This window comes from Podarcis muralis, chromosome 14 (assembly GCF_964188315.1).
Source record: "Podarcis muralis chromosome 14, rPodMur119.hap1.1, whole genome shotgun sequence".
Taxonomy (NCBI): Eukaryota; Metazoa; Chordata; class Lepidosauria; order Squamata; family Lacertidae; genus Podarcis; species Podarcis muralis.
Window position 1 is genome coordinate 7,269,684 of NC_135668.1, and position 21,603 is coordinate 7,291,286.

At 50.2% G+C, this 21,603-nt stretch overlaps 1 protein-coding gene across 1 annotated transcript; it reads left to right on the plus strand.

Annotated features, from left to right (window-relative positions):
• Positions 1 to 1,872: 1,872 nt before the first annotated feature.
• LOC114584493 (SH2 domain-containing adapter protein F-like) lies at positions 1,873 to 21,295 on the plus strand. Its single transcript, XM_028706412.2, has 7 exons — positions 1,873 to 2,412; positions 5,236 to 5,365; positions 8,317 to 8,541; positions 14,867 to 15,073; positions 16,289 to 16,412; positions 17,708 to 17,827; positions 19,853 to 21,295. Exons 1-7 carry the CDS (start codon positions 1,927 to 1,929, stop codon positions 20,058 to 20,060), a joined length of 1,500 nt encoding a protein of 499 aa, XP_028562245.2. The 5' UTR covers positions 1,873 to 1,926; the 3' UTR covers positions 20,061 to 21,295.
• The last annotated feature ends 308 nt before the right edge of the window (positions 21,296 to 21,603 follow it).

Here is a 21,603-nt window from a genome sequence, read left to right on the forward strand (position 1 = left end):
ACTCGTCTAGGGTTGTGACGCCACACTCCAATCCCACATATTTACCCTGGCAGTGAATGGGGTTTTCTTCTGAGTAGTTCCGTACGGGATCTGATTACATGTGCGCAAGATTTCACTGTGTATAAGGCAGTCCTTGGAGCAACCCCACAATTGCCTACCCTTTGCTCCCATACGTTCAGGTCGGGGGTCACAAGCAAGAGACTTCAGCCAGGAGATGGAAGCAAAACATTTGGGGCAAAGCAAAACAGTGGCCAGTAGGCCTGATCTTGATTGTTGAAACAAGACTTCAAACTATTACACAGAAGAGGCAGAGAGAAGCCCCAAACAATGGTTACATCAGTACAGTGGTACCTCGGGTTAAGAACTTAATTTGTTCTGGAGGTCTGTTCTTAACCTGAAACTGTTCTTAACCTGAGGCAGCACTTTAGCTAAGGGGGCCTCCCGCCGCCGGATTTCTGTTCTCATCCTGAAGCAAAGTTCTTAACCCAAGGTACTATTTCTGGGTTAGCGGAGTCTTTAACCTAAAGCATCTGTAACCTGAAGCGTCTGTAACCGGAGGTACGACTGTATTTTATAGTTTCCCAAAGTTTCCCATTTCCAGAAGCATCATCAAGACATCATAGATATGTCACAGAAAAAGTTGTGGTCTCAGGTAGATCCTGAGATCCAGGCATGGCCCTGTCACTCAAATATACTCCCATCACAGTACAAAGGAAAGCATTTATAGTTCCCTGGTCCCTGAGTCAAGTCAAATATCCCCCTTTGTCTTTTCTGGGCTTCATCCCACTATGGGGTGGGTAGGCATTGTGATTGAGATGGTTATCTGCCTGACACTCTTGGGGCAGGATATCACCCCTGAACTTGACTACATTTCAGGGCTTGTGGTGGCCTCACTCACCCCTCCCCTTACACCTCACTTCCCTGGGTCCTAAATGCCACTGGAACATTGACACCAAGATGCGTTTTCTTATGATTTCCTAAAGTTTCCCCACTGAGTCAGTACATAGATAAATTTATCAGTGAACTGCTATATTTGGTAATGTGCAGCTGAGGCTCTTTGTCTTTGCCTTCTAGTGTGGAGAGGCAAGGCTGGGGGTGGGGCAGAGGTCTCTCACCCCTTTTCCAATTTCCCGGTAACAACTGTCAGAGATCCGAGCAAAACATGGACCATGTTTTTTAAAGGGGGGAATCCGGGGCTATGCTTAGAAATGGGGCGTGTCAAAGATCTGCCAAAAAAGCTGAAAAACATCTTCATGTATGTGACGGCTGCGAGAGTAAATTTTAGTAGCACAAGGATGGAAGACTGTAGAAACCCCAACTAAAGAATCATGGCAAGAAAAATTGATGGACTATGCAGAACTGGCAAAACTGACATACAAGCTGCGGGCCAAGGATAACTGACTTTAAAGATGAATGGGAACCCTTTGCAAAGTATTTGAAGATGCAACAAAGCGAACTGGACTCCTTGGCTGGCTTTGAATAAATATTCACAAACTTTTTATTGACAATAATCAGCTAAATAGTTTGAGGATCTATACAACTGCGTAACATGCAGAAAACAGCGCATTTAGAGAAATCAAAGACTGGAACTGAGGGAAGTCGGGGGGGTGGGTTCTGTGGGGGGAGGGGGAAAATGGGGGGGAATAAGGATGATATGTTTCTGGATAATATGTTTTGTTTTAATTTTGAATAAAAAAGTTATTAAAAAAAAGAATAAATTGTTCCACAATGTTAAAAAAAAAAAAAAAAAGGAAACGGGGCGCGTCGATGGGGAGGGGGGACGTGGAAAAGGAACCCCCCGCCCCCAAGGCCCTGTTAAAGCTGTGGGTTCACTGGGAGGCCAAGGCTCCGCACGGGAGCGATCGGGGTCGGGGGCGCTCCGTGGCGATCGCCGCCCCGTCGCCAAGCTTGCGCCCCAAAGGCCCGATGCGTCTCGGGGAGCCGCGCGCCGGGAAAGGAGGGGGAGATCGGGGGCGATGGGCGGGCACAGCGCTTCCGCACCGGCCGGCTAGGCGAGCAGGAGCTCCGACCGGCCCTTCCGCGGCGGGCCCGGGACCGCCGCCGCCGCCGCTGCTCCGCGTGCGCCCCGCCGCCGCCCCGGGGCGCACCATGGCGCGCTGGCTCCGCGAGCGCCTGCTTTTCCGCAGCGCCAAGCCGGCGCCGCCGCAGCCGGATTACGCGGCGGGCCCCGAGCAGCCCGACCTGCTCGCTGCCTACCGGCTGCAGCGGGAGCGGGACTTCGAAGACCCCTACGCGGGCGGCAACGCCGCCGCCTCCTCCGCGCCCGCCGCCGACCCCGACGGCCGCCGCTGCCGATCGCCCCGGAGGCGCCTCATCCGGGTGGAAGCGGCGCAGGCGGCCGAAACAGCCGCGGCCTCCGGGACCGGCGATGCGCAGGGCCAGCGAGAAAAGGTGGGGCCGCCCTCTCCGTCGGGGGGCTGCCGGGGCCGGAGCCGGAGGTGCCCTTGTTTACACGATGCAATTCCTCCGGAGGGTGGGGAGGGGAGGCTTTCGTTTCAGCCTCCAGCCTGGCTCTGTTTACTCGGAAGTAAGCCCCCATTGTTCTCCTTGTCCCAGCAAAAATGAGCCTGGGGACGGGCGGGGAAAGACTTCTCGGCTTCGATCCCAGACACGTTTCCCCGGAGGTAAGCAGCCGGGAGCCCACTGGGGCCGACCTCCGAGTTCACGTGTATAGGACCGTGCCCTCGCCCTGCATGGACCGGAGGCCACCTCGCCAGCAGTTTTGAAACGGGTCTGTCTCCCGGTTGTTAGAATCGCAGAATTCTAGAGTTGGAAAGGGACCCAGGGTCATTTAGTCCGACCCCTGCAAGGCAGGAATCAATGTGGTCGTGTTCTGTTTTGCATAGACACGTCCTTGGCTACTCTTTTTGATTGATGGCCCTTTGGGCACCGCAGGTTACCAGGATTTGCTTATCCCCCCCCGCCCCCTAGATCACCTGTAGCCCATGCAATGCCCTCCAGATGTTGCTGGACTCCAACTCCCATCAGTCCCAGCCAGCATGGCCAATGGTCAGGGAGGATGGGAGTTGGAGTCCAGCAAGACCTGGAGGCCACAGGCTCCTGCCTTACCCCTGCATTAGAAAGTTACTTCTTGTGTGGCTCCTTTTTGGGGTGTGTGTGTTATTGAGTTGTTGTTGTTTATTTTGATTATACAGTCATACCTCGGGTTACAGACGCTTTGGGTTGTGTGATTTCGGGTTGCGCACCGCGCTGAACCCGGAAGTACCAGAATGGTTACTTCCAGGTTTTGGCGCTTGTGCATGTGCAGAAACACTAAATCGCGCTTTGCGCATGCGCAGAAGCGCTGAATCGCGACCCGTGGGTTGTGGGTTGCGAACGTGCCTCTTGCATGGATCACGTTCGCAACCCGAGCGCCCACTGTATATTCTGGTTTTTATGCTGATCTTTTCTGTGAACCGCCCTGAGACCTCGGGGGTATAGGGCGGTATATAAATTCAATAAAGAATAAGCATAAGAACTCAGAAGAGCCAAGTTGAATCAGGCCAGTGGCCCAATCTAGTCCACCATTCTGTTCTTCAGTGGCCAACCAGATACCTCTGGGAAATCAACAAGTGGATTCTGAGTGCTGTGCAACAGCGCTCTCCTGTGCAGAACCAAACCGCGAAAATGTTCTGGAAGGCCTGTAAATGCCACCTTGGTAGACAAGATAGCACTGGGACTAATTGTTAGTTGCTGCATGAATGAGTTCACATATGTTTAAGCCTTTGCTTTTCAATGTGCTCTTTGGCTTGCTCTGATGCGCTGCTGATCGGTGGGCTTGGGGTGGTTAGCTAGATGGGAGAGGGGCGGCTTCTCACACTGCCCACCTGCCAGCTTCTCCCTTATCGGGGAGATGGGTGAGAGTCGGGGTGCCAACTTTAATAAAATATTGGGGGTAGGGGCAGTAAGCTTCGACCCACATAATTGATCACAAAACATGGTGTGTGCACGTCATTTGAATGGCAATGCCCACAAACTTTTTGGGGTAGGTGGCCCCCTCAGAAATTTATTGGGGGGAGGGGGTTGAAGGTACCTTGGCCCCTAGGAGTCGGCTCCTATGGTGAGAGTTGGGAAAGGGCCTGCAAGCCAAGGGCGAGTTAATTGGGCTGTAGACGCCAGTTTACATAGCTTGGTTTTGTATAAGTAAGTCTAAATGCTTTCCTAGGTATGGAGAAGTCATGTCGACTGCTTGCTGTTTCAGTGTCTGTTCCAAGTCTGTGAAGGCAGACTCGGAACTTTATATATATATATAAAAATTTCTGTTTTACAGTTTAAAATAAACATTTGACATCCTTAAGATATCAATGACTTCCTTTCTTCACTTTCCATGGTTCATTTTACATATTATAAATCCCTGCATATTTTACAAAAACTATACCAATCAGTTTTCCATTATTGCATCCATCAAAACTTACTTACGCTGTTGAATTTATCTTAATGCTGTCAGTGTTTTCAGCTGTACACAATTATTTCCCATATATTCAGTAGATGTTTTCCAATCTTCTTTAAACATATGTTCTTCTTGTTCTCTTATATGTTATGTCTGCAAGTTGTGCATATTCTGTCAACTTAAGTTGCCATTCTTCTTTGGTTGGGACCTCACTCGTTTTCCATTTTGGGGCTAACAAAACACGGGCCGCAGTTGGTGCACACATAAATAACCTTTTCTGAACATTGCCATCACGACTATCCTCTAGGAGGTGAAGGAAACTAGCTGCCTTGGCTTTCAGGTTCCACAAAATTATGGATTTAAAGCACAAAGCGAAAGAGCAAACATGTTACAAACAATAGGTAAAATACAATGAAACCCAGTACAGTGGTGCCCCGCAAGACGAATGCCTCGCAAGACGAAAAACTCGCTAGACGAAAGGGTTTTCCATTTTTTGAGTCGTTCCGCAAGACGAATTTCCCTATGGGCTTGCTTCGCAAGACGAAACGTCTTGCGAGTTCTTGCGAGTTTGTTTCCTTTTTCTTAAAGCCGCTAAGCCGTTAATAGCCGCTAAGCCGTTAATAGCCGCTAAGCCGCTAATAGCCCTAAGCCGCTAATAGCCATGCTTCGCAAGACGAAAAAACCGGAATACGAAGAGACTCGCGGAACGGATTAATTTCGTCCTGCGAGGCACCACTGTACCAAAGTAGATGGAGCCATGGCCTGACTCTGTATAAAACAGCACCGTATTTTTATAACTAATTGGGTCGTCTTCTCCCTTTCAGATGATGATAGTGGAGGACTACGCAGATCCATTTGATACTAGACAAGAAACTAGTTCTCAAGCCGGGGAGCAGGAAAGGGTGAAAAGCGAAGGCTATATGGAACCGTATGAAGCTCAGAAGTTGCTGGCGGGTAAAGTACCGTTTTGATGCTAAGTCTTCTGTGTTTCTTGACCTCCCGGATCTGGAGTGAGACTAACCTTGCAGTGTTGGATGGAAAACTTTGAAATAGGGAACATAATGATGCTCTCTGATGCAGCTTTCTCTAATCTGGGTATTTTGAACTCCAGTTCCCATCAGTCCCAGCCAGTATGGTCTGAGACTATGGGAGCTTTTGTCCAACACATCTGGAGAGAACTGGCTTGGGGAAGGCTGAGCTAGTGCAAAGACGTCTATTGAGTGTCATATATGATCTTTATTTCATTATTTTCTATTTTCCTACACTCAGTACTTGTTTGTTTCAACCTCATCCTTCAGTTTATTGTGTTTCCAGGTTGGCTTCTGTATGTTCACAAAGCTAGTAGAAAGTATTTAACAGAAAAAAATCGCAGTAGTGGCATGCTCATTGTTCTAGCTGTGAGTTCACAATTTTGTGATATTTTCTGTTTTTTGGGATTCGAACCACCGACCTTCCGATCGGCAAGCCCAAGGCTCAGTGGCTTACCCCACAGCGCCACCCGTGTCCCTTACTTACTACATTTAAATTTCATCTTTCTTCCAGTGAACTGGAGGCAGAATAGACAGTTCCTCCCTCGCCTTTTATCCTCACAGCAACCCTGCGAGGAAGATTAGGCTGAGATTTTGATTGATTTGGTTCGATTTGTTGTATTTTTATGCCGCTTTTCATTCAAATGAATCCCAAAGCGGCTTACCAAAAATATGGGGGTGGGATGAGATGATCCTAAGGGTCCCTTCCAACTTAATGAAAGGATGAAGACATAATAAAACATAATAAAAGGTAAAGGGTAAAGGGACCCCTGACCATTAGGTCCAGTCGTGACCGACTCTGGGGTTGCGGCGCTCATCTCGCTTTATTGGCCGAGGGAGCCAGCGTACAGCTTCCAGGTCATGTGGCCAGCATGACTAAGTTGCTTCTGGCGAACCAGAGCAGCGCATGGAAACACTGTTTACCTTCCCACTGGAGCGGTACCTATTTATCTATTTGCACTTTAACGTGGTTTCAAACTGCTAGGTTGGCAGGAGCAGGGACCAAGCAACGGGAGCTCACCCCATCGCAGGGATTCGAACCACCGACCTTCTGATCGGCAAGTCCTAGGCTCTGTGGGTTAACCCACAGTGCCACCCGTGTCCCAATAAAACATAATGGAACATCACAAATACAGTGATATAAAATAAGGAACAAATCATCAAGAAAACAATTACAATCTATAAAACGCTATAAACAAAGTAGCTACTAAAAATAAGCTAAATATCACAGTTACAACAAAACTCATGTGATTAACAAATCAATATGGCATTTATAATCTATAAAACCATATTATCAACAGTAACAAAACAGCAACTTAAAAATAAATAAAAAGCTGAGCGCTGTTAAATTCATACGCACACTCTCCATGCCCCCATGACTGATAATCTTTCACTCCAGTGAAAGATTGGGTGGCTGCCAAAAGTTGCCACAGGGAGCTTCATGGCTGAGTGAATGTGGATTCCTCAAGTCCTGTTCTCATGCAACACCAGAAATGTGGCATTGCATTAAAAATAAAAACAAACACGGAAGGAGGCAGTCCTGTTCTGGAAGAAATTCTCTTCCTTCTCTTCCTCCTCCTAACCATGTCACTTAACAGTTGCCCCAAATATGAAAGTTAAATTATGGTCACTGCTGTCTCTGCCTGTCACTTCATACGAAAAGCAACCTGCAGCAGTCCAGACTGCCAGTATTTTGCAGGAGGGGCTCAAATCCATACTTGAACTGTAGGTTTGGGAAATTCAAGTGGGTTGAAGTGCTCTGTTACCTTAGTGGAACAAATCCACTTTTAAAAAAAGCAGCAACTTTGGCTGGTCTCCTTAAAAAAGCTCAAAAACTTTGGGCAATCTCCTAATAAAAGTTCCGTCCCAGATGCCGGCCAGGGTTGCTACGAATTGTCAGTAGGAAGGTGTGCAAACAGTGCAAATAAATCAGGATGGATACAGGCGGAATTCCCGTTGTGGTATAACTGCCCCGTAAACAAATCAGAAGGAAGGCTCAATAAAGACTTGAATGGCCTCCAAACACCATGTATGCTTTGTGCAGTCAATGAATATTCAGTATTCAACAGGTCACTGGAGAAGCCCTTAATTCAAGTGTGCTATAAGGAACTGGGTAGTTTCTAACTGGACATGTGAAATCCCAGAGGTGCAAATCTGGAATCCAGGGAGGGATAATAACAATAACAATAACAATAATTTATTCTTTATACCCCGCCCATCTACCTGGGTTTCCCCAGCCACTGTGGGCGGCTTCCAACAAAGTATTAAAGTACAGTGGTCTGTTAAACATTAAAAGCTTACCTAAACAGGGCTGCCTTCAGATGTCTTCTGAAAGTCTGGTAGTTGTTGTTCTCTTTGACATCTGGGGGGGGAGGGCGTTCCACAGGGCGGGCGCCACTACCAAGAAGGCCCTCTGCCTGGTTTCCTGTAGCTTTGCTTCTCACCGTGAGGGAACCACCAGAAGGCCCTTGGTGCTGGACCTCAGTGTCCGGGCAGAACGATGGGGGTGGAGATGCTCCGTCAGGTATACTGGATCAAGGCCGTTTAGGGCTTTAAAGGTCAGCACCAACACTTTGAATTGTGCTTGGAATTGTGCTTGGACATTAAAATGGCCTTGCATTTTAAGCAGTAGCCATAAGAAGCGAAAAAGAATGGCATGCAAACAAGTGCGTGGAAACCCATGCAGACACAGGAGTGGGCTGGAGCACTCTATGCCTTCTCTGTGCCCTGCAAAAAGATACCACAAAGTGCTGCGGGAGGGAGGGAGCTCTCTATCCCTCTTCTGCCAGCTCCCAGCAGGCAGGTAAAATTCTTTTGCAGGCTAGTAACTATTTGCAAGCCTGCTTTAAAGTGAAATCTTTCCTTCTTTGCTACCAGAGATCCAGAAAACCGGCTCCAACGATGCCCTAGCTGCTCAAAAACCTCTGCACTTATATGACATTCCCTATGAAGCACCTGAGAACTGCATGGACCCCGACCTCCAGCAACCACCTGGCGTGCAGTGCCGATACTCGTGGCTGCCAGAAGACGATGAGCGGCCACCGGAGGAATATGATCAGCCCTGGGAGTGGAAAAAGGAGCGTATCTCCAGGGTATTTGCAGGCAAGTAGCCAAAGGGAGCATTGGCACAGGGACTTTTTTTGGTTTGGGGGATAGGTGGTGTGGTGGGATGATGAGCTGCTTGTGCGTAAAATGCAAGTCCCTCAGAGTTTGATCAGGTTTTCAAACCTCTGCCTGTGACGGAGCCCCTCCGGCATGGCTGCGTCAATCGCTAGTAGAATCCGAAAGTGGTTGCTTTCGGAAACGTTTCCAACATAAAAGCTCTTTCACGGAAACACGTCTTCTGGACTCTCTGCGTGACAGTTTCCGGCGAGGCGTGGGTGTCCCTATAGGAGGTCCTGAGACCTCTCCACTGTTTTCGCTGGAAACGTCTCTGAGCCACCCCTCCGACTCACTTTCCCTGGAAGTTCCTGCTCGCCCCCTACTGGTTCCCTCTTCAGCTGCTCCGTCTCTTTCAACCTGAGGGAGCCTTTGCACCTCCTGTCCTTCCGATGGCAGTTCCCTGACATCCACCTCCCCTCCAGGGCCCCCTTCACCCCCTCCCGTCTCCTCCCCTCCGGGCTGGGAGGAAGTAAAACCCCTGAAAGAACCTTCCTCATCGTCCGAAGTTTCGAACACTTCCCTCCACCTGCTACTGTCCCTCGTCTCTCGATACTCCTCGTCTTCGGAGTCTATTCCCTCTTCCAACTCCGACTCCGTGAATCCTTCCATTTCCTGTTCCTCGTCGGTGGTGCCGAAGTACTCCCTCCTAAACCTTTCTACCGGCTGTGGTTTCCTAGGGAATCTTTGGTGGAACGTTTCTGTTAAAACCTCGTCATTGACCTCCCCTGCAGTCACCCAGGTGTTTTCTGACTCCGGTTCCCCTTCCCACGCCACCAAATACTCTACCTGATTTCCCTTCCACCTGGAATCGAGGATTTCCGCTACATGGTTGCTGCGTTCCCTCTCTTCCAAGGCTGGTCCCCTGACGTGCTCCCCTTCACGTCCCCCCCTGTATGGTGACAGTAACGACCTGTGGAACACTGGGTGCAATTTCATGTGGTTGGGTAACCGGAGTTTGAAAGCCACCGGGTTGACCTGCTGAATGACCTCAAAGGGTCCCAATCTTCTGGGCCTCAATTTCTTACAACCCCCTTTGAACGGCAACCCTTGGGTTGACAGCCACACTTGATCCCCCACCCTTATGGTTTCACCTTCCCTTCTGTTCTTGTCTGCCTGCTTCTTATATTGTGCCTTGGCCCTTTCTAAGTTGAGCTGGAGCTGATGATGGATCGCTTCCATCTCTTCTACAAAATGTTCAGCCGCTGGAACGCTCCATCTCTCCCCTCCCTCCCCTGGAAATGCCCTGGGGTGACACCCGTAATTAGCCAAAAAGGGGCTCATCCCTGTGGACACATTCTCCGCATTATTGTAGGCAAATTCTGCCAGCGCCAACTTTTCGACCCAATCGTTCTCTCTGTCATTGACATAACACCTCAGATATTGTTGAAGAATGCCATTTGCTCTTTCCGCCTGCCCGTTGGTTTCAGGGTGCCGGGCCGTTGAAAAATTGACTTCCACGTGCAGCAAGCTCATGAGCTTCCTCCAGAACCTGGAAGTAAATTGTTTGCCGCGGTCCGAGATCACCCTCAAGGGAGCCCCGTGCAACCTAAAGATGTGTTCTACAAACAACTTCGCTGTTTCTTCCGCTGTGACTGCATGTGAGCATGCTACAAAGTGGCACATCTTTGTTAACAGGTCTACTACTACCATGATGGCTGTTTTCCCCTTGGACTTCGGCAGATCCGTCATAAAATCTATTGATACCGCTTCCCAAGGCCGTTCTGGTGTGGGTAATGGTTCTAATAACCCTGCCGGCTCCCGTCTTTCCCCTTTGGCTCGCTGACATTGGTCACACCCTCTTACATACTCCCTTACATCTTCCCTCACCTTGGGCCACCAGAATTCCCTGGTAACCAACCACATGGTCTTGTGTTGCCCAAAATGTCCCGCCGTGGGGCTATCGTGCAACTGCTTGAGTACTCTCCCCCTCAATTCACCTTCGGGTATATACAGTGCCCCTTTGTAATACAATGCCCCATTTCTTTCCTCAAAACCTTCGGGGCTCTCGCCCTCCCCCCTGAGTCCTCTGAGCTTATCCTGGGCATATTCATCATTTTCCGTTTCCTCTACCAGTTCTCGTTGCCCCACCAGCGCCGCCCCACACACCCAGCGGTCCTCAGGGATGACATGTCTCTCTTCAATCGCCCCCTCCCCCTCCCAATACTCTGGTTTGCGTGAGAGAGCGTCCGCCCTGACGTTTTCTGGACCTGGCACATAACAAATTTCAAAGTTGAATTTAGAGAATTCCTGTGCCCATCTCACTTGTCGTTGGTTGAGCACTCGAGCTGTTCTCCAATACTCTAAATTCTTGTGGTCGGTGCACACTTGCACCTTTTGTTGTGCCCCAATTAATAAATGTCTCCACCTCCGGAACGCTTCGTGAATGGCAAGTAGTTCCCTGTCATACACCGTGTAGTTCCTCTCGGATTTATTCAGCTTCCGCGAGAAGAAGGCACACGGTCTCCACTCTGACATACTCCTCCCCGGTTGAAGAAGTACCGCCCCTACCGCCCGGTCGGACGCATCGGTTTCCACTCTCATGGGTTTTCGTAAATCCACATGCAGAAGTTGTTCTTCCGAGGCGAAAGCCCTTTTCAGTTCTTCAAATGCTCGCTCCGCCTCCGCCGTCCAAACAAATTTCTTCTTGCTGCTGAGGCAGTCGGTGATGGGCGCCGTCAAGTGGGCAAAGTTCTTGATGAACTTCCGATAAAAGTTCCCAAACCCCAAGAATCTTTGCACATCCTTCTTGGTCTTCGGTGTCTTCCATTCCAGTACCGCTTGGACCTTGCCTGGATCCATGGCCAATCCCTTGTCTGACAAGCGGTACCCCAGGAATTCCACCTCCTTGGTATGAAACTGGCACTTCTCCAGTTTCACCCACAGCTGGTTGGCTTGCAGCCTGCCCAACACTTCTCGAACGTCCCTCACATGCTGCTCCTCATCCTCCGAATACACCAACACGTCGTCTAAAAAGGCCACACAGTTCTTGTAGAGCAAAGGCCCCAGAACGTGGTTAATAAACGCTTGAAAGCACGCGGAGCCTCCTTGTAGACCGAAGGGCATAACGAGGTATTCAAAGGCTCCCAAAGGGGTGAACATGGTGGTCTTCCATTCATCTCCCTTCCTTATGCGTATCAGATTGTACGCCCCCCGCAGGTCCAGCTTTGTAAAAATCTTTCCCTTCCTTACCCTGGTCAAAATGTCATCAATTCGGGGCATAGGGAAAGCCAGGGGTTCCGACACTGCATTCAAGGCCCTGAAGTCACACACAAGTCTCGGCTTATCTGTGTTTTTTTTGTCCACAAAAAACACTGGGCTGCCCCCCACCGCTCGGGACTCTCTGATGAAACCTCGCTTCAGGTTTTTGTCAATGAACTCCCTCAGCTCCTGCATCTCCCTGTCGGACATGGCGTACAGCTTGCCCACTGGGAGTTGGGCCCCAGGGAGTAGGTTGATTTGACAGTCAAAGGGTCTATGCGGCGGCAGTTTGTCTGCTTCCCTTTCGCTGAATACGTTGCTCAGATCTGCGTATTGCGGGGGCACCTTCCCTCTGCCCATTACTTCCATCCCGGCTAGGGTGACTTTGTCTCCGCCCTGAACCTTCCCCTGCTTGCAGTGTTCTAGGCAATGCGCTGACCCAAAGGAGACCACCCTCTGATGCCAGCCCACTAGCGGATCGTGTAGCGCCAGCCAGCTCATCCCCAAGATGATGGGAGCTCCTCCCAAGGTGGCCACATTAAACGCTATCCGTTCGGTGTGCCTTGCCACCCTCATTATCATCGGGACAGTCTGTTGGCTAACTTCTCCTCCCAACAGCTCTCTGCCATCAATCGTGGTCACCTGCAAGGGATTACTTAAAGGGATGGTCTGTATCTGGTGCTCAGCTGCAAACTCCTTACTCATAAAATTACAGGAGCTGCCTGAATCCAAAAGCGCCTTGACCTGTAGGGGGTGTCCATTTGGCAGCTCTAGTGACACTTCTATCACTAAAGCAGGTCTGGGTGGTTCTGGCGTGGGCACTTTCACTGCTCTTTGGCCTGGCTGCTGTGCCCCGACGGTGGCAGCCAGGCGTTGGCTTTTACTTGCTCCTTGTTTTCCTCCTCCCTTTCCCCCACAGCTCCTGCCATCCCTTGCCATTCCTTTCTTTGTGGGCAGACTCTGGCAAAGTGCCCTGGCTGTTGGCAGAGATAACATTTCTTGGCGCTCTTTCCCTCCTTCTTCCGCCCTTCACTGGGATTTGAAACTGCGCGCGCCCGCGCTGTTCCAACTTCCATCGGCTCTGCCGGCGGGAAAGGTGGCTCTGGAATGTCCGGAATGCGCAGTTCCCTCCAACGTTCTCCTTTCCCTTCCCGCCTTTCCAAAGCTCTCGCTTCCTGGCGCGCTCCTATGGCCAGCGCGGATTTGGTCAGCTGGTCCATAGACTCCGCCCTTGGCCCCCGGGAAAGTTCATCTTTAACGGCCGAAGAAAGCCCCTCTTCAAAAAGCATTTGGATGGGTTCCGCCGATAGGTCCCACCCCAATTTATGAATCAGCATAGTAAACTCAGTCCAGTACTCACGAACAGATCGGCTCCCCTGTTTGCAAGCCATTAACTGCCTTCGTACCACCCCCTGCTCAATGTCACTGGAAAACATCAGGTCCATGGCACGAAAAAACTTCCTCGTGTCCTTTAGTATCTCATTATTCACTGCCATCAGGGGTCGAACCCAATCCTTCGCCCCCCCTTCGAGATGGCCAATTACAAAAGCCACTCGCGATTCCTCGTCGGGGAAGTCATCATACTGCAGGTTGAGAGCGTATTGCATCTCAGTTCTAAAGGCATGATAGTTTCTGGGATCTCCCCCGAATTTCTGCACCAATCCTGGCACCTTTCTGGCTATCGAGGTGGTTTTCTCCTTTCCCTTTTCTGCATCCTGAGCCCTCCTCTCCTCAAGCCTCGCCGTTTGCATGGCCAGCTGGATCTCCAACGCCCTGTACCTTTCTTCCAGGCTTGGACCTCCTCCAGCTGCTCCTGCTCCTCCGGTTCCGGCTGGGTCGCTCATGATGCCGCTGCTTGCACAAGCTGGCTTTCAGTGACTTTCGGATTGCTGTGGTGGGATGATGAGCTGCTTGTGCGTAAAATGCAAGTCCCTCAGAGTTTGATCAGGTTTTCAAACCTCTGCCTGTGACGGAGCCCCTCCGGCATGGCTGCGTCAATCGCTAGTAGAATCCGAAAGTGGTTGCTTTCGGAAACGTTTCCAACATAAAAGCTCTTTCACGGAAACACGTCTTCTGGACTCTCTGCGTGACAGTTTCCGGCGAGGCGTGGGTGTCCCTATAGGAGGTCCTGAGACCTCTCCACTGTTTTCGCTGGAAACGTCTCTGAGCCACCCCTCCGACTCACTTTCCCTGGAAGTTCCTGCTCGCCCCCTACTGGTTCCCTCTTCAGCTGCTCCGTCTCTTTCAACCTGAGGGAGCCTTTGCACCTCCTGTCCTTCCGATGGCAGTTCCCTGACAGGTGGGATTAGGCATGCATAAGACAAAAGACAGGGAGCCAGGATGGAATTTCAATTCAGCTCTCATTTAAAGGCGAACCTTCCAGATTCACACTTCCTGAAACAATAGGCAAACTGAGACACAGCTGTTTTTCAAACTTATTCGAGGTTGTAATGCAGTTCTGCAGCCACGTAACATGCGCAAAAATGCAGATAGCAGCGCAAAGCAGGCATATGAATGCACATATTACTGAAAATGACATACCAAATGCATTATATTAGGGAATCTTGCTGTGGAAAATGCGTATATTAGGCAAAATTGCATACAAAAGTATGTGTATTAGGAGAAATCCACTCTAAAATTCTGATGAATTTTTACAAGGACATTCCAAAAGATCACAAATTTATATGGAAATGTAGCAAACTGAACGTAAGATTGGAAACCTGACAAACCCTGAGAAACTGAATATGACAGATTTGCTCGTCCCTAACAGAATCTGCTTTATTTATGTTTTCATGGTGGGATGGAGAGCCAAGCTAAACCAGCCTTCCGCAGTTTGGTGCGCATCAGATGTTTTGGACGCAGCTTCCATTATCCCTGATGGTTGGCCATTCCATCACTTTGCCTGGGTGTCTGGATGTCCTAATGTCTTTTTTATGTTGCTGTGGGGACTGACAGGTTGATCTGAGCACCTCTTTGGGAGGGGGCTTTAAGCCCTTTCTGCTCCCTGGGAATATCTAGCCAGCCTCCTTCCAGAAATCTTTCTTTTCTCTCCTAATGATCCGTCCAGTTGAAATCGAAGGAATTCAGGAGCTGCCATGGCCCCCGCCCGTTGGGCAGCTAGACAGCTCTGCGAACCACATGGATGCTGAGGGACCACCCACTCTTCAGAGCATCAGCGCCAGATGCCTGCCGGCTGATGCGCCGCCAAGCCTCCAGGATACCAGCGCCAGCCTCCAGGACCCTGAAGCTCTGGCCAGACCCCTGGATGTCAGTAGTGGGTATCCACAAACCACACAAGCTTTGGGATGGGAATATGGATGCTCCAGCCATTGAGATAATATAGGCAGAGGGTCTGGGCAATTTCTCCGCAGACATGCAAGACAACACAGGGTCCCAAAAATCTCTTCTTTTTAGCTTGTATTTAAAGATAAAGTTCGTGGTCCTCATGGTGAATCTGAAAAATGGGCAGCTCCTACTTCAAAAACTGAGGGCTACACAGCACAGTTATGTGACTGATACTTTTTACTGGACTCCTTTTTATGCTTTTAAGGGAAGTAACCGCAGGGGGCATCAGTTTCCAGGGAGGAATGCGAGGGGCCATTGAACCCTTTTCTGGCCAGCAATTTGTCCACTCAAAATTGCCTCCTCCTGAGTTGGTTGACTCACTCCATGGTAGAAAGCATATGTGGTCCCCACATCCTTTCCCTGTTGAGAAGCTGCTGGAGGGATATGTAGTTTTAGAGTGGCTGGCAGTGAAAGATTTAAAGAGCCTTCGTCTCCCTAACCCTCTAGCTCCCTGAAGTTGCTTTTTCCTTTTTGTAAAACACACCAAACTCGCGGGGGGGGGGGGGGGAGGACTCATGGAAGTAGACAAAACATGTTTTGGTCCTGAGATACTAAAAAAGGTGAGGATGGGGCCTCCAGTGATCAGGGGGTAGATTTCCTGCTTGCAGTGAATCTCCCAGACTACATAACAGGCCTTGTGGTGCAACCCTGTGCACGCTTACTCAGAAGCGAGTCCCATGCTGTTCAGTGGGGTTTTTTGTTTAGTCGTTTAGTTGTGTCCGACTCTTCGTGACCCCCTGGACCAGAGCACACCAGGCACTCCTGTCTTCCACTGCCTCCCGCAGTTTGGTCAGACTCATGCTGGTAGCTTCAAGAACACTGTCCCGCCATCTCGTCCCTGTCTTCCCCTTCTACTTGTGCCCTCAACCTTTCCCAACATCAGGACAGCATTTTATTAGCTCAGTTCCTTTGCATGTTTACCGGATAGCCCTGCCGTGTGATCTCCTGTCACTTTTTCCCCACCTCCACCTTCTTCCTTTTTTGTCTCACGCTCTGATGCTGCACTATGAATTCAGGGCTCCCAAGTTTCTTGCACTCTTCCCCAATCTGTTATCCTGCTTTCTGAGTCGCTCTTGTTCTGCACCTTGGGACCTGCCACCACGTGTTCCTTGTTTCATGCACACTCATGTGTTTCTGCCCCAAGGCAAGGGAGCTGTCAAGAACCAGCCTTGCCCAGAGAAGAGGAGTAGCGCATGCTGGCTGAGCATGGAGCACGGGTTAGCTTTCGGTGAACGCGTCAATCCCACTTTGCCGCTGGAGAGCCAAGCGTAAGTAGCTTGAGCGTAGGAGAAGAGGCTGGGACAGGGACACTGGCAATCTTTATTGCATGTTTAATCACACACCAGGGCACTGACAACACCACATACTTGACCCCGTCCACCTTCCTCTGCTGAGTTTTGCGTGGTAGGAATACAACTTTCAGCAAAACCCTGCTCTGGCCATTTCTGTTGACGGAGACACCAACCTAATGTCCCGCCCCAGAACTCATTCTGGGCCTCTTAGCCAATAAGCAGGGACTGATGATCACAATCTGGACAAGAATGGCAGTAGTGAAACGAGCTCAAAAAAAGAGACCAATGGTTCTTTGAAGGACAAAGATTCATCGTGGCATCCATTTTTGTGTGGATAAAACCCATTTCATCAGATGCTGTGGGGCTGATAAGAGCAGGGCCCCAAATAACAGTTAGGAGTGTAAAGTGAGCTTCTGAAGAAGAAGAAGAAGAGTTTGGATTTGATATCCCGCCTTTCACTCCCCTTAAGGAGTCCCAAAGCGGCTAACAATCTCCTTTCCCTTCCTCCCCCACAACAGACACTCTGTGAGGTGAGTGGGGCTGAGAGACTTCAGAGAAGTGTGACTGGCCCAAGGTCACCCAGCAGCTGCATGTGGAGGAGCGGAGACGCGAACCCGGTTCCCCAGATTAGGAGACTACCGCTCTTAACCACTACACCACACTGGCTTCTGGGTGTTCCCGTGCTGTGCTTTGAAGTCTCGACAACCGGAGCTTCAAAGTGCAGCATCGCTTGACATCATAGTGACACCAGGGGATTGGCAAGTGGACAGGGGGCCTCCCACCTCTCACATTTGGTTCAGCATGGGTGGAGAGATAAGGCCAGTATAGGCTCCCCACACCCATACAATAGAAGAACAATAGCCATACACAAGAGCAACAACGGGTGATTTTCACACCTGTCTTAGCTTTGCTGTGCTAATTTAACATCCACAGCCGGGGGAGAGAACCTTTGTTCCAACTGAGTCCTAAGCCCACTCCGTCAATTTTAGTTGTGCATTGTAGATCATGAGTTTCATTCTGGAGCCTCCCTTTGAATCTTTCTGAAGTGACAAAGGTGGTACCTAATCCAGGCTGAAAACCTTCAGGTGTCTTCTATTTATATGGCTCCTTGTGGAGAAATTCATGCCTTGGTATGTAGGTGCGTGTGGACCACAAACTATTATTATTTAGTTTATTTTAAAATTAGGTTAGTATCTCACGTCTCCAGCTGAAGGTTCCTGAAGGACCTCTCTATAGCGGTATGTGTGGATGACTTCCTTTCTCCTCCACAGGTGGTATCATGGGACCTTGAGCCGAGTGGGTGCCGAGGGGCTACTGCGACTTTGCAGAGAAGCCAGTTACCTGGTGCGGAACAGCGAGAGCAGCCATGATGCCTTCTCCCTCTCCCTGAAGTGAGTGAGCGAGCATTGAGGATTCTGTATGCATCTTACTGTTCTGAGCTGACTAAAGTAGTTCATGGAATTTCACTGGGAAAGCCTGGAGGCGTTCAGGGAGCATTAGGATGAAGTAAATGGGGCCGTGCAACAAAAAGGTTGCAATCTAGAACTTGCTAAAGCTAAGCAGGTCTTGGTGTGGTTGGTAGGTGGATGGGAGACCATCTGGAAAGAATAGTAAGTGGAAGGGGAGTGTAATTTGAGTGGTTAATATGCATTAGAACTGCACATTCGCCAGACCTCATGGAGAATCTGCACATAAACCATCCATGAAGAGGGGAATGTGCACATTTTTCGGTCAATATACATACAGTGGTGCCCCGCAAGACGAACGCCTCGCAAGACGGAAAACCCGCTAGACGAAAGGGTTTTCCGTTTTGGAGGCGCTTCGCAAAACGAATTTCCCTATGGGCTTCCTTCGCAAGACGAAAGCCCATAGGGAAATCTCTGGGACAGCGGGGAAGCGCAGCGCGTCTTCCCCACTGTCCTCGGACCTCTTCCGAAGCCGGGCGGCGGGGCAGGAACACCTCCCATCGCCGCCCAGCTTCGGAAGGCTCCTCCGAAGCCGGGCGGCGGGGCGGGAACACCTTCTGAAGGCCGGCGGGGGGCAAAAGTCTTTGTTCCCCCCTGCCTGCCTTCCCGGGAGAGCAGAGAAACACAGCGCGTTTCTCCGCTGTCCCGGAAGGCTTTTGAAGGCAGGCGGGGGGGAGCAAAGACTTTCGCCCCCCCGCCCGCCTTCAGAAGAGGTCCTGGACCTCTTCTGAAGGCTGGCGGGGGGCAAAAGTCTTTGTCCCCCCTGCCTGCCTTCCCAGGGGCTTTTAAATCGCCCCGGACAGCGGAGAAGTCCTCCACTGTCCCGGGGCGATTTTAAAATGCCGCCCGCCAGCATTTTAAGATCGCCCCGGACAGCGGAGAAGTCCTCCACTGTCCCGGGGTTTTTTAAAATGCTGGGGGTGGGAAGAAAAGCCCTTGTCCCCCCCACCCCCAGCCTTCAGAAGAGGTTGGGGGACAGACTGTCCCCGGACCTGGTCTGAAGGCGGTTTCCATAGGAACGCATTAATTGATTTTCAATGCATTCCTATGGGAAACCGTGCATCGCAAGACGAAAAACTCGCAAGACGAAGAGACTTGCGGAACGAATTAATTTCGTCTTGCGAGGCACCACTGTACTCTCAAACTGGCATGGGTAAACGCATGGGCAGGCAAACTAAGGTCCGGGGGCCAGATCTGGCCCAATCACCTGCTAAATCCGGCCCTCGGACGGTCCAGGAATCAGTGTGTTTTTACATGAGTAAAATGTGCCCTTTTATTTAAAATGCATCTCTGGGTTATTTGTGGGGCATAGGAATTCATTCATTATTATTTTTTTCAAAATATAGTCCAGTCTCCCACAAGGTCTGAGGGACAGTGGACCATCCCCCTGCTGAAAAGGTTTGCTGACCCCTGGGTAAATGTACATATCGTGGATGAATTTTGTACATTCTTTGGGTACGCATAATCTCCAACAAGCCTTGGGGAATGTGCATATATATCAACCGTCTTCTGTACATTTTCTAGGCAATATGCACATTTTCTGTTCAGGATGCATAGTCTCCAAGAATCTTGCCTCTTTTACAGAAATATGCAATCTGCACCTCTGGTCTGCTTCCTGCCCACTGCTTAATATTTCAGAGCCCACGTTATACTCTTCCACTGAGCAGCAGGAAGAAGGGATGGAGCTCCAGATAAAGATCCAATTCCCTTTTCCCCACTGAGCTACACAAGAGGATTTTGATGGAAATTCCCTATCCCATGCTGCTTTTAAGCTTAGGAGAAAGCTCAATACATGGGGGTCAATCAGCACTGGAATTGCAGGGAGAGGGGAGGATTTAACCAGCTGAGAGAGGGCTACGCAGCAGGGAGAAGAGGGCTAGGAGAGAAAGAGGCCCAGGACCTCTGATCCAACCCACTGCTGACCCACCCTCCTACCATTCCTTCCCCTAGGAGCAGCCAAGGCTTTCTTCACATGAAGCTGTTGCAGACTGAAGACCACAAGTTTGTCCTGGGCCAGCACAGCCCTCCGTTTGACAACGTCCCTGAGATCATCCACCACTACGCCAGCCACAAGCTGCCCATCCAGGGAGCAGAGCACATGTCCCTGCTCTATCCCGTCACCACACAACCCTCCAGTTGCCTTGCAGCTGAGCAGTGACTTCTTGCGGAGGACGGGTGAGCGTTGGACAAGAGCAGAACATTTTTGGATTGCAGTTGCTTGCATGGATTGGAAGAGGAGGCGTCCAAGGTGAGGCTGGAAGGCACAGGCCACCCAAACGGACCTCTGAACTGTTGCATCCTCAGCTCTGCATCTGCAGGAGGAACCAGGCTTTTTGCATGTTGGGACTCCAGGCCCTCCTCGTTGGGTGCCAGTTAACTCTCTTGACATCTTCAGGGCAGGCCCCCAAAGTAGGAGAAAACCAGTTCTCAGGGAGGAGGACTTGGAATTACAAAACTGGGTGGCACCTCGAGGGTGAAGGAGTCTAACCACCTACACCATTATTCCCATCTGACTCCTTTGGGGCCACTTCCAGCAGGCCTATTTGCCACATGTTGCCTGCACATCGCAGATCAAGCATTCATATCATTCAACGTCACATGAAGCATGGTACTGTTCAATGGAGATAGCTTTCCTGTTTTGACTGAGAGTTGTAAGGGGCCGAGAAATCAAGAGAGGGAGTGTGCAAATGGGCCAACCAGCCACCAACTTCCTCTTGGTTTCACAACTTGCTGACTCCCCTCTCTCTATTTTGACCTCTATCTGCGGCAGCTTCAAAGCTGGTAGTTTCCTGCAAGCAGACGAAACTATCCATGGGATTTCTGACTGGTTGCTGTTCAATAGGATCTGCCTTTCCCCCGAATGGAGTTGTCTCTCCTGATGTTGCTTCATCGGTCAAATCCAGGTCTCTGCCCTCAGTCATGTGAGCAGCCTGCCTTCAGCCAGCTCTCCCGATGACTGGACCTCATCATCTTCCAAAAGGCCCCATCAGCCAGCCTCCAGGCAAAGATTCAGTGAACTGAGAAGACAAAAAGAATGGATGACAAGAAAGATAGAGGAACTAGAGCTCGGTGCAAAGGCATGCGAAGGTCCCAGGCTGAATTTTGAGCATCTCCAGCTGAAATGATCAGATGGGGCAAGGGACAGGAAAGTCCTGTGTTTCAGATCCGGGAGAACCACTACCACTTGTGGTAGACAGTGGCGTGGACCAAAAGGAATGGGTAGTCTGACCTGGTACAAGGCAGCTTCTTATGTCCCTATGGTGGGAAGATTTGCATGTGTCAGGATCCCTTGTGTAATGAGTTTACCCAGGATGCATTGTGAAACCCTCATTTGGTACTAGTCAGATGGTCTTTTGTTTCTAGCTCCTTCAAATAAAAAAACAAATGACATGGCATGCCTTGATTGCTGCTGTCCTCTGCACCGTCAACAGTAAACAGGGGCACTCAGAGCTTATCTTTGCACTCTCCCCTTGCCCCAGACTCCTCTAATTTTTTGTGCTTAATTTGCTAGCCGCTGAGAATGCCTGAATGATCTCTCTCATGCTTACAGTTGCACCATCTAGTTCTTATTGCTGAAAGCGTAGGGCTTATTATTTAACTTATTCAGTAAATTTCTGGATTTGTGCAAAACTCCCAGAGGGGCATATCATAACGAGAAATCCTGTGAGGTCTTTGTTTTCAGTGTGTTGTTTGCTTTGCGG